General features: G+C 39.2%; 1 protein-coding gene across 2 annotated transcripts in view; it reads right to left on the bottom strand.

Moving 5' to 3' along the window:
* Nucleotides 1–396: 396 nt before the first annotated feature.
* LOC137093257 (TBC1 domain family member 9B) overlaps nt 397–13329 on the bottom strand; it is a 42317-nt gene continuing 29384 nt past the window's right edge. The window contains exons 18-23 of one of the 2 annotated variants that reach the window (XM_067458063.1): nt 8322–8387; nt 7841–7912; nt 5376–5426; nt 5023–5082; nt 4838–4935; nt 397–3379 (exon numbers count right to left, since the gene is read on the bottom strand). In XM_067458063.1, the coding sequence (XP_067314164.1) occupies nt 2738–3379; nt 4838–4935; nt 5023–5082; nt 5376–5426; nt 7841–7912; nt 8322–8387 (989 nt within the window). In that variant the 3' untranslated portion in view covers nt 397–2737. The remainder of the gene's footprint in view (nt 3380–4837; nt 4936–5022; nt 5083–5375; nt 5427–7840; nt 7913–8321; nt 8388–13329) is intronic. The other variant, XM_067458065.1, reaches the window with a different exon arrangement.

The following is a 13329-nucleotide window of genomic DNA, read 5'->3' on the forward strand; positions in this document are numbered from 1 at the left end:
GCTCTGTCTCCGTTGCTCCGTTCAAGGAAGTACCATGTCTATTATTGGGTAAAGCTACCGTGGCCCTTCCCCAAATATCATACTTCATGTCCACAAGACTGCAGGGGGTCCCATTTGTCATTTTAAGTTTCAGAAGGGTGCTCGCAAGTTCCCCCTTTGCAGCAGATAGGTGCACTTTTGATCTAAACACAGGCACTGAAAACAATAATCAACCGCAAAGTCACACATGCAGAGCCAAAGCACAACCAAAACTATGTTCTTCCGCAAAATGCATGTGGTGCACGCATGCACTCATTTTATTAGCTTCATGTGTTGAACATGAACCCAACACTTGAAGTGGGACAAATAATGTAGGCTACCTTCAAGTGGATGTGCATGAAAACACTTAACACGCTCTGACTTGAACTTGATTTTTATTACATAATATTACACAATACTGGTTTCATGACAAGTTTTTAAACAACTTTTAAATGAGTGGACATCAGATATTAACACCTGCAGGTCACAGACAGAAGCCTAGAGGAGGAGAAACTCCACCAAGAGAATAAGAATTCACTTCTTTAATGAAATGCATGAGGAAAGTGGAACGGTGTTAGTTTGTGCATCAATTAACAAAGTTAATTAAAAAACACAGTGAAGTGAAGCCAGTTATTTTCACAGTTAGACAGAGGTCACGGGAGATTCAGATTCACCATAAATGACAAAAGTGCGGAAATGGGCCGTGCCGCCTATTATCTGCAGCAATAATCTAATTTTAAAAACGTTTATATATTTTAATGCGTCATCGTTGATTTAAAATCTCATCTCTTCTGGTTCAAATCTGGTTTTCGGAATTCGGCCCCCTTGGAATCGCTCATATTTTAAAGCTCTTTAAACATAACATCTGAAAATTAATACTGAAGCCTTTGAGGGTTTGTTCTGCACTAAGCCGAACAGGCTTAATTTAAAGCTAATTTACTTAGTACAAAAGCAATTGTTAAAAATCACAAATATAAAATAGAAACGGGACAAACAAAAAGCAAAGCGATACATGACTGAAAACAAACAATGATCATTGCGAACGATTTGACGTTAAAACTTCTGATATATAATGTGATATGCAACTATTTACAGTTTAAGAAGCTTGACTACATCGGATTAAATGCAAGCTTTCAGTCATATGATTAAAGATCAGGATGAAAAAGCCAAGTCTGTCTTTAACCAACAGGTTCTAGATTCATCTGAATGTAGAGCCCGACAGGAAGCTCGTATTAATATAGTTCTAGAACAGTGTTATGGCGGAGAGATCTGGAATTCTCCAGGCTAAAGGTTGCGGAGTTCTTAATTTGATACAAAAAAAGCAACGGAAAAAAGAGTTCGCAACTTTTACTGCATTTTCCAAAATAACGGAACAGGGCTTTGTTTATAAAACACAAGCAAAACTAATGTGTGTAAACCATTTGAAAGATTTTACAGAATGTTCAGTGAATGATTGCACAACATTTTATTAACTTAATGCTATGATTTATATAAGAATGTTTTAACTGAATTCAGTGCATCAATTTATGTAAATATAATTTAATGCATGCTGAATGTTTTCTTTTAATGCAACATTTGCAAAATGATTTAATACACCATTTTACTAAATTTGAATTAATTGCATCAATTTACATAAATGTACTGTTTTACAAATGTCGTTTAACTGTATGCAAGTTAACTCGGATATGGTTTCATAAATGTTTTTGTGCATTCAATCAAATTTACGAAGGTTTTATTAACTGTAATGTTACAGTTAGATTTACACAAATTCGCTCTGCTTGATTTTCATGAATGAAGCCCAGTGATTGTACTTGCTTTGGCCTGACAGCAGAAAATATAGTGGCGAATAAAAGAGAAACAAGTCCTGCTTTGCGTGGTAAAGGCCATTATAGTGTTAAATTAATCAGCTACATTTTTTGCTGTACCTCGTTACGGTTTGGACGACTACGATAAGCCATAGCTGTAACGTTTGCGTAGCTTCTGGCTAATAAATATCTGACAGAACGTACTGTAACATCCTCGCGACACCACAACCAACACGTGCAATGCTGTCCTCGACCAACGGTAAAAGTCTGATTATTCATCAGGGCAATGACCTACTTAGAAACGGTAAAGCAGATTTGTAACACACAGAAACACACCTTTGAACCAAAGCAGGGTGCAGAGAAAACAGCTGTTTCCATCCAAGGGGTTAAAATGAATCTGAAGAATCTAAAGAGTTTAAGTGAATCCAGGCAGAGCATTATGAGGTGGACGCTTCACCTAAAGGACACTTCTTAAGCCAAATACACCAATATATATCCAGCTATAGCACACGTGCAAGAAAGCATTAGTGATGTACACTTTTAGTGCGAGATAATCGCTCTCATTCCTACCTGGGACTCAAGACTAGTGTGCAAATCAAATATTTAGTGTGACGTTTCATTCGTTAATTTGTATAATGAGCCGAAGCAGTATAATATACACAGATTTGTATGGGCCATATCCCATAATCCTTCATTCAAGACCTGCCAGTTGACGCGTTCAAATGATGAAACCCAGCAAAACCGGACACTAGGATGGATCGTGGTCATCTAAAACCTTTTTTAAACATCATTTGCAGACTATGACACAGAAGTATCAAACTCCTATAGACAGCATCCGGACATACATACACATATGCTTGTTTTGCATCTGTATGTGTGTGTTTGTGTGTTCATGCATGTCTGTGTGAGTGTAATCATTGTGTGGTCAGAGAGAAATCGTGATCGCTTGACGTACTGGTCTGTCTTTCCACCGCTCTCAGCGATTTGCATGACATTATTTTTCTCTGGATGTCGTGTTTCTTCTCGAAGTAGTCAACCAGCGATGCTTCCGTCAGGAACGATGCTAAAACCTGCTCGAATGTGATCGACCAATCGGCATCCGGCGCGCTGCCACGCCTCCGTTCCACGACGTCACCGCCCACTCCGCTCATGCAGCCAATCAGCACCGTGTCGTCGGCGATGTCCTCGCACTGCAGCGAACCAGCGCTCACCACGGAGTAGGACGAAACGGACGTATCATCTTTGGCCTCTTCGTCGGAGCCGGCTGTCGTGGGAGGTGGCGTCTCTAGCTGCGCCTCCGCCAGGGCCTTGGAGACCAGGGACTGTCCTGATCCTCCTTCCCCAGACGAGTCCTCCCTCTCTGGCTGCAGAGCATCGACGGTGGTGGGCAGCTGAGCCTCGGCCTTCTTTCCACCATTGTTGGTGAACTTCTTGCCCACTTCTCCGATGCGCAGCAGGAGACTCGCCACTGTGGCGATGCCGTGATACAGCTCCTGCTCCATGGGATCTTCACTGAACATGTTGTAGAGAGTCTTACACATCTCAATGAACTGCTCCTGGAAACGTATGAACACATGAAAATGTGTTGTAGTCACTCACATTCTGTTCATGTCAAGGGAATTTTAATTGGTGAAAAGTTGCCAGCCACAGCTAGCATTTTTGATTATTTTCACAAAATTGTCATGGCCCCTGGAATATTTTGTTGTTTGAACATCTGAACATGCAATATATCACACACAAAAAAAGAACAGACCCTTGCTTTTAAACAAACAAAACATTTTGATTAAAACAAAAAAAGTGTTCTTTGCTCAAGGGCGAAATTCAGATCAGATTCAGAATGATTATCATCAAAACACAGATGGAGTAGATCGAGTCCATCAACACCCCCAAAGCTTCACAGTCCTATAGCTCTTCCTGGGTCAACATTTCATTCAGTAACATTAGGCAGTTTTGAGTTTCATGCCGTTTAAAGTTGATCACGTTATTTTGCTTATGCATATGATAACATATGATATCCCTTGTTTCTGCTTCTCCTTGGCCTGTGTTTTGATCAGGAGATTTAGGTTTTTTTTTTTTTTTCAGAAAATGCATAATAGTGCCCTTACCGTATAACAGTGGAAACACGGAAAGCCGGAAATTTCCGTCAATGGCGGGGAAAGAGTTCAAATGATTTAAGGTGCCCCTATTATGCTCTTCTGGATATTACCATTACCATTGTTTTTACAGCTGTTTGTGATTGTAAAAGGTCTGTCTGACCGATGTAAAGCCATGGTCGGCGCTAAACTTTTTAAATTTCAATGAGAATTAAAAGGAAATTTTTGTATTTGAACCATCAGATTCTTGGACCGATTACAATACAAACCTTGGTGGGTTGCCTCGTGTAAAGCAATGTGTGAAAAATATGTGTATTGTGCTTGATGATCACCTGAAGTTTTATAGGCAGATAAATTCTGTGGTCAAACCATCTTTTTTTTCAGTTGCGACTCATGTCTAAAGTTAAGTGATTTCTTTCTTTTAAAAACTTTGAGAAAGTGATGCTTTTATTAGTCCTTAACAACTATTGTAACTTACTTTTATTATTATTTTATTAGTCAAACAGCTTTGTCCCGATTACAATTGGTTCAAAAAGGTGGCAGGTAAACTTCTGATGAAAGAAGCGATTCCCAAAAGAAAGAAGCGATTCTGAACTGCAGAGACGAATCGTCAGTAATTTGAATTTTACCATTAACCTTTCTGTGCAAAGCTTCCTTAAAAACCTTTACTGTTCATGCCAAGGGTAATACAATAAACTAAATTAAATCATATATGATTCTTCACATCGAAATCACTAGGGGAAAAAAATGAAGATTTTGTCTCGGATCAGATTTGTATTGGTTTTATTTACAATTAATTGTAAGGTGAAAAAACAAATGTGGGCCACATTCAGCTTCAGTGTGCACAAAGTAGCCAAAATGTTTCTCCCCTAAAAAAAGGAGTGTATTTTCCAGTATTAAAGATCAATGAATACTGGTCACCTGATTCATCCGGGGGAGGTCTTTGATACTCTCTTTCTTTGGCTCTTTTTCTTTGGCCCACATTCTCAGATAATACTTATAGTCCTTTGGCTTCTCCTCTGAAAAAACACACATGAGCAGCAATGAGACTCTGCCATTAAAACAACAACCAGAGACATGAAAAGGCGAGTATTCAGCTCACGCACCTTTTCTGTCATCAGTGTCTCCAGCCGCTAATGTGTCTCCTGCCTCTTTCAGCTCCTCTCCTGTTAAGACATTAATGTTGCATCAATAAATACTAACATAATGACATTTAACCATTAACCACTTAAACATGTCCACAAGAAAGGTTTCATGAAATAGAGCCCATGGTTAAAAAGTATTTTTTTTTAAACACAACGTTATAATAATGCCATGTGAAAGTGAGAGTGTGAAACAATATGGACTGGAAAACACCAAACCTAACAGAGGCGGTGGTTAGTGAAAAATATCTCATCTGTGCTGATGCCCAAAAATACCATAAGAGAGAGAAAACACACTCAAGATGACAGACACAAACCTGAAGTCACTTCCTGTGCCAGGAAGTCCAGATGAGACAGGAAGGGAGGATCTGGAGTGATCAGATAAGAAAGAAAGAAAGAAAGAAAGAAAGAAAGAAAGAAAGAAAGAAAGAAAGAAAGAAAGAAAGAAAGAAAGAAAGAAAGAAAGAAAGAAAGAAAGAAAGAAAGAAAGAAAGAAAGGTGTTAAGAGTTTAAGAGAAGTGGAGATAAGACGACAAATGAGGAACATGAGAGCACAGAAGATTAATATTAAATTATCAATCAGTAAACCTGGAGCAAACCGGCCACAGACACATACAGGACAGACCAGACAAAACATGCTCGTTAAAAATAATATTATTCATAGTACTAAAAGAAAGAGTTGTGTAACTCCGAACAACAGTCCGAACTGTCCACATTTGTTCGCAATAAACTGAATATTCTCTCAGATAGTGTTCAAACTTTAAGCTCAGTACAAGTGAAGCTCAATGGCAGTATTTGAATGTATCCCTCCAAATCAACAGCTTTATTTAGAGACACTTGGACACAATAGATATAGTGACGCAACAAAATAAACGAAATAAGAAAAAAAGCGTCATGAAAAATGAAAAAGTCATGAAAAAGTCATGTACATGTTCATGTACCAGAAAAGTTTGGACATTTTTGGCTTTTAAAAGTCCGCATGAAATGGAGGACGCAACTAACTTTACTACTGTACTGTATATTTATAAAACATTCCACGGATAAATTATTATCTGGATGACAGATAGAACAATAGATAGAACAATATACATTATTATATTGCCAAAAGTTTTGGGACGTCTGCCTTTACATGCACATGAACTTGACATCCCATTCTTAATGTGTAGGGTTTAAAGGGTTAGTTCACCCAAAAATGAAATCGATGTCATTAATGACTCCCCCTAATGTCGTTCCACACCCGTAAGACCTCCGTTCATCTTCAGAACACAGTTTAAGATATTTTATATTTAGAGCGTATGCAAGCGTAGGCACACTATACTGTCCATGTCCAGAAAGGGAATAAAAACATCATCAAAGTAGTCCATATGAGACATCAGTGGGTTAATTAGAATCTCTTGAAGCATCGTAAATACATTTTGGTCCAAAAATAACAAAAACTACGATTTTATTCAGCATTGTCTTCTCTTCATTGTTTGTGTTCAAACCTCAAATAAAGATTTAAACGGTTATGAATCAGTGAATCGATCAATGATTCGGATCACGTGCCAAACTGCTGAAATCACGTGACACTGGCGATCCGAATCATTGATCGATTCACTGATTCATAACCGTTTGAATCTTTATTTGAGGTTTGAACCAAAATGTATTTTGGATGCGTCAAGAGATTTTAAATAACCCACTGATGTCTCATATGGAGTACTTTGATGATGTTTTTATTCCCTCTGGATATGGACAGTATAGTGTGAATACACTTTGATACACTCTAGGACTAAATATAAAATATCTTAAACTGTGTTCCGAAGATGAACTGAGGTCTTACGGGTGTGGAACGACATTAGGTGGAGGAGTTAATGACATCAATTTCCTTTTTGGGTGAACTAACCCTTTAACATGGAGTCGGCCCACCCTTTACAGCTCTAACAACTTCAACTCTTCTGGGAAGGCTTTCCTCAAGGTTTAGGAGTGTGTTTATGGGGATTTATGGCCCAACCACCAAACACAAACTCGTCTATGGGATTCTCCTGGCCATGGGATTGCCAGACAGAAAAGCGTGATTGGTCACTTCAGAGAACACGTCCCCACTGCTCTAGAGGCGACGAGCTTTACTCCACTGCATCCCACGCTTTGCATTGCTCTTGGTGATGTAAGGCTTGGATGAGCTGCTCGGCCATTGAAACCCATTCATGAAGCTCTCTACACACTGTTCTTGAGCTCATCTGAAGGCCACAGAAGTTTGGAGGTCTGTAGCGATTGACTCTGCAGAAAGTTGGTGACTTCTGCGCACTGTGACCCTCAGCATGCGCTGACCCCGCTCTGTGATTTTACGTGGCCTACCACTTTGTTGCCGAGTTGCTGTTGTTCCAATCGCTTCCCCTTTGTTATAACACCACTAACAGTTGAGCGAAGAATATTTAGTAATGAGGAAATTTCAGGAATGGCCTTATTGCACAGCTTGGCAACCTATCACGCTTCAGTTCACTGAGCTCCTGAGAGCGACCCATTCTTTCACTAATGTGTGTAGAAGCGTCTGCATGCCTAGTGCTAGATTTATAAACTTGTGGCCATGGAAGGGATTGACACCAGAATTCAATAATTTGGTGGTGTCCCAATACTTTTGGCAATATAGTATGTATTGTTCACAGTCTATGACATTCCACTGTAAGCTCATTACTGTGATTTCTGCTTTTTTTAAATATGGAGCTTGACTTGTATTGAACCAGGAACGTTTCTTTGATGTTGATTTGAACTGATGTTTAGGGAATAAGCGTGTCAGTGTTTGTACCCGGTGACGAGTCGTCGTCAGTGAAGAACTGCGTGGCCTCCAGCGCCGACTCTGCTTCCTCTGGACACAACGCTTCAGACAGACAGACGGACGGATAGAGTAGCACGTTACAGCCACATCCGCTTCACAAACCACCTCATCTTTTCTTCAAATCTTCTTTACACATTTAGTTAAATACAAACACGTGCTAGTTTTCTCACTTTATTTAGCCTCAAACACACACACACCACACACACACACACACACACACACACACACACACACACACACACACACACACACACACACACACAGATAAGAGTGTTTGCTGATAGCAGCAAACTGGTTTCCTTAGGCTGTGCTGATGTTTGCTGTAATGTTCAATAGTGTGTTACACACACAGATCCTCTGTACTGCTTACTAATAAAACATTAACTGTCTTTCATATTGTTCTGCTTTTTCTTTGTCCTGTCTAGTAAAAGTCTAGTTTGACTAAGCATACCAGGAGGCAGGTGGAGTTTGTAGAGAAGTTTGAATTTTTCTGTCATATCGCCATGATACATCCCACCTGTGAAAGAAACACAATGCAAAAAAAACATTTTCAAATAAATTCTGTTTTTTTTTTAACTTTATAAAAGAAATGTAAAATGTAAGTGACACTGTATAGCCTACAAGCTGTTTTATTGACATCGTTCTGCGGTTGAAACACTGATTGAGTGATTACAGAGACAGAACTCTTTTCAGCAAGTTGTAATGTAACATTCAACATTCCTTTTGATGTTCATGAATGTTTATTTTGTGCTATGACTAGTAGTGAAGCAGAAGAGATGATAAAGATGCAGAACAGTCAAATTTGTGCCATCAGAGAAGCTCTAACGTCTTAAACGTCTGTTTCGGTCACTGATAACGGCCCACTAAAACTATTTTTGCCCTAAACCGAAAATACTGTAGCTGTTTCGGCTGAAAATGTTCGGTAGGCAAAATTTCAGAGCAAACAGAAAACAGATATGTTAAATTGTAATAATAATATTTCACAACTTTACAGTTTTCTTTTAAAAACATTGAAAAAATCTTACCAACTGTGATCACTGTGACTCAACTTACACAACTCTATTACTTGAGTAAAAGTAAAAGTACTACTAGTTCTAAAAACTTTCAATTCAATTTCCTTTTTATGTCAATGCATTATTTTATTATTGTTGCATTGTAGTATAAATGCACATTATGCCATCAAGCCAGTCAGTGATACTCCATTCCACCTGCTAGTATATGACTATCTTAAACTAATTTCAACACTTGTATAAAAGTGCACGGATCCTATACACTGATACACAGCCGATATTCTCCCAACTGTTTACGCTTCTCTTTCTCCCAAATTTTTGAACATTTTATGAGACATGCATCAAGTATATGCCAACTAAACTCATCTTTAATCGTTTCAGAAAACTGAAACCATGGGTGCACACACTGTGCTGAGGAAAAGTCTTCCATTTTGCTATAAACTGATCAGTGTTCAAAAAATTATGGGAAACTTTACGTGATCCTACAAGAGTGACTACCGATAGGCTGTCTGCAAAACAAAACAAAAACCTAAAGAAGAAGAAAATCTTTCACTGTCTTAAAAGCTGCTACAGAAACGGCTTTCGACTTTGAGGACCTTGCAAATGTAGAAATGTAGTGGAGTAAAAAGTATGATATTTGTCTTTCAAATGTTGTGAAGTTAAAGTAATACGTTTCCAGAAAAAATAATACTCAAGTACAGTACAGATACTCTAAAAGTGTACTTAAAGGGTTACTTCAGCGATTAGCATATGGCTTTGTATCAGTAGAAACCCTGGAGTATATTCAAATTATTGTGCTTTCCCCCCTCATATCTCCCTGAGACGAGAGATTTATGCATTTTATTTCTGGAAAAATTCCTCCTATGATGCAAAATGACGATTTTTGCATCATAGGAGGAATGTTTGCCCAGAGGCTAAAGACTACAGCCAGCAGAGGGAGCTATTTCCGCATGTTTTGAATCTGCGCATGGGGGATGGGAGATTACACTCAGCTTGCAGGGAGAGCTCAGCTTGCAGACAGGATCATTTAAACGGAGCTATGGTGAGCAATGCAAGTCTTTTAACTTCTCAAATTCATTTCTATGAAAGTTAAGCTTGCAAAGGCATGAACTGAAATGCGTGCCAGACTGCACTCCTGTGTGAATGTATGCCGCGAGTGTAGTCGCGATTACCTCAGCTCTCATCACTCCTGCAGTCAGTGCTCAGTGCTGTGATACTCGCGCGGTGACTCACTTATTATATTGAACAGACACGTTCAGTTTTTAATTGTAGTGTCTTCTCTAACTCAGTAATGAAGTTGGTGGTGTTGGGAATGGCCTCACAGGGCAGCGAAGCATTCTGGGAATTGTAGTCTTTCATCCCCATGGGACAAAAATACATTTTCTGTCTTTTCTCAGTCTAGAAGGAACCAAATTCAAAAATAATTTCACATTTCTACTGCATTGATGACCCAGTTTAAATACAGATTCATCTTCCCAGCGCTGAAGTACCCCTTTAAGAAAAGTACTTAAAGGGTCATGAAACCCCAAAACACTTTTTTTGAGATGTAAACAGATATGTATAGGCTGCACATCATTGAAAACACTAAGGGTACTCATTAATGGTATGCATATGTGAAAATAGTTATTTTTGCATTTTTCAGAGGGATTTCTGTCTTCCGGTTTGAAAAGTTTAGTCGGAGCAACGTCACAAATGCTGACGTCGGCACGGCCTTTTCGGCCCAAGTATGGGCAGCTGGGCACATGCTGACGTCGACCGCTCCGAGCGATTCTCGATATATATTCATGACATGAAGCTCATTCAGTCCAATCCCTGCGCTGTAGTATGCATACAAGATAATTTAGTTAATATGCATGAGACAGTCACTTCTGTCAGGCTCGTCTTACATCATTATTGTAGAGATATGGTGGGGAAGTTTTGGAAGCAGCGTGCGGAAAAGTCACGGAGGAAAGCTAGGCGTTGTGCTGATACGAAATAACCATAGACTGTAAAAAAATATGGACGTAGTGTCCGTGACGTCACCCATAGGATTCCGATAAGCCGTTCTGAAGCTTAAAGTAGGGGCGAGCTGGGCGTTGCCATCTTGTGAGCGAGTCAACGCGTGTCACTCCCGGATAACAGAAAATGGGCAAAAAGGCGGGATGTGCGCGGAGCTGAGGTGACGCAATAACTATAGACGGCGGATAAATGGCTATCCACTTGTAACCACGCCCTTAATTATGCAGAACCTTAAGGCTTTATATAACGTAAACGAATGAGTTATAAAAAAATTCACCCCCCTCAGAGTTGTCATGAAGATCAAAATTAGCCATATAAGCCAAAAACACAATTTGTACCAGGCTGTAAACATGTTTTTTTCTGCTTTAAAGTTGAGAATTTTAACATGGGGCTCAATGAGATTCTGCTCCCTTCTGGAGCCTGTCCCTAGTGGCCAGTTGAGGAATTACAGTTTACATTACTTCCGTATTGGCTTCAAGAGAGATCGCGGGAGGTTGCCGCTTGGAAATAACGTAAAGGGCGCCGAGCGAGCTGTAACCGGCGCCGTCTGTGGAAGCCTTTGCTACAAAGACTCGGTAAAGTAAAATTCACCTGAGGAATCGCACGCCGAACCTGCAAGCGTTGACTATCTATGTCAGGGGTGCAAAATAACCAATCTGTAGGCCAATGAACAAAAGCCACGTCCTCTCCGTTTTATTTGTGGTCACAGCCATGCACTAAACCGCATGTGTTCGGGCTCTTAGTGAAACAGTGTGATGCATATTTGGACAAATATAGATTTAGCTGCCGAGTGATAGACAGCGCGGATCGTCACGGCAATGCGCGGTCGAGACTAGCCTCAAACCTCTTCGCTTTTACCCCGATCTAGAATTACACATCTCTTATCACATCGCATGTTGGGTGGTTCACGTTCTCTTATCAAGTCGGCGCGTTATTCATCTTGCCAAACAGCGTGCATATTTGGACAAATATAGTTTTATCACGTTTGCAAAATATTTCGTCATGCAGAATAACATTTATTTTCATTTCTCACTGAATTATGCTGGTTTGAACTTTGAAGAGCTGAATGATTTGCGATCTCTGCTGCACGCCACTCATAGCTCTCTCATTCGCTGTACTCATCCCTCATTTAATCTCTCTGTGGTAAACAATGCCAACGTGAACCAAGAGCATGTCTCAGAACCGCTCAGCACCTACTGACAGACACTCCCCTATTTATGCAAACATTCCCTCTTTCCACACAATACCCTCCCACCTTTTCACAGTCGACCACTCCCCTTTTAACAAGCTTTTTCAAATCGAAGGTGTGAAAAAACACTGCTGCAGCAGGGGGGTTTCATGACCCTTTAAGTAAATTTACTGTCCACCTCTAACTGAAAGAGACACTAATGCTTTTTTAGCTATTGAAGTTTAAATGCATCCTTTAATTTTATCAAAATATATCACTTAATACTTTCAAAAGTTACAAGACACTGAATGATAATGAAAGTGTCCAATATTTTATTTATCTGGCCATTAGTGGTACATCAATGATTAATCAGCCAAATATGCTTTTTAAGCCTTTTTTTCCCCTGTATTTTTGTGACATCATAGCTTAACTCTACACAGAACGTATTCTGTATATACTGATGGTATGATAAAAAATATATCTTTTTATCCCTGATGACTAATTTCAATGGTTAAGCTTAAACTTGTGTTAAGAGGATTTTGGGGTCTCAGATCAAGATCTTGTTGATCTCAAGCACTAACAGCTTTTACATTAAAATTTATAATAAATGATTTATCAGTGCACATAAATATTTTATGTTCTGGGGAATCTCGAATCAAAATAATCTGATGACTAGAGCGGGGCAACCGGTCACTCACATCAGATCTCCTAAGTAAGGGATAATCTACATTCAGCCGGTTTTTAACCGCAGAATAAACCCCGACAGAGTGATCAGGACCCCAACGCAAACAGAGTGAATCCCGCTTATTACACGGCTACTTGTCTCAAATTAGACACAAAATATCATCTTGAGTTTAAATATTTTATTAGCTCTTCCGTGAAGAAAAACCGTTCCAAACTGCTCTAAGCCGTTATCCATTGCTGAAGATTAGTTTTTAACATATATGTTTAAATGAATGCTGAAAGGAATAGTTCACCCAAAAATGAAAATGAGCCCATGATTTACTCACCCTCAAGTTATCCTAACTGTATATGACATTCTTCTTTCAGAAAAATAAAATCGGAGTTGTATTTAAATCCTGGCTAATCCAAGCTCTGGCAGTAATGTTAGTTTTAGCTCTGTTTTTGAAGGTCATAAAAATGAATAACGTATAAATAAAAATAAATAAATAACGTGCTCCAGGTTAATAAAGAAGCGACAGGTTCTGAAGTTAATTGATGAGTTTGTGTAAGAAAAATATCCATTTTTAAAACTTTATAATGTAAGGTTTTTACATTATATC

The sequence above is a fragment of the Pseudorasbora parva genome, chromosome 11, assembly GCF_024679245.1.
Source record: "Pseudorasbora parva isolate DD20220531a chromosome 11, ASM2467924v1, whole genome shotgun sequence".
Taxonomy (NCBI): Eukaryota; Metazoa; Chordata; class Actinopteri; order Cypriniformes; family Gobionidae; genus Pseudorasbora; species Pseudorasbora parva.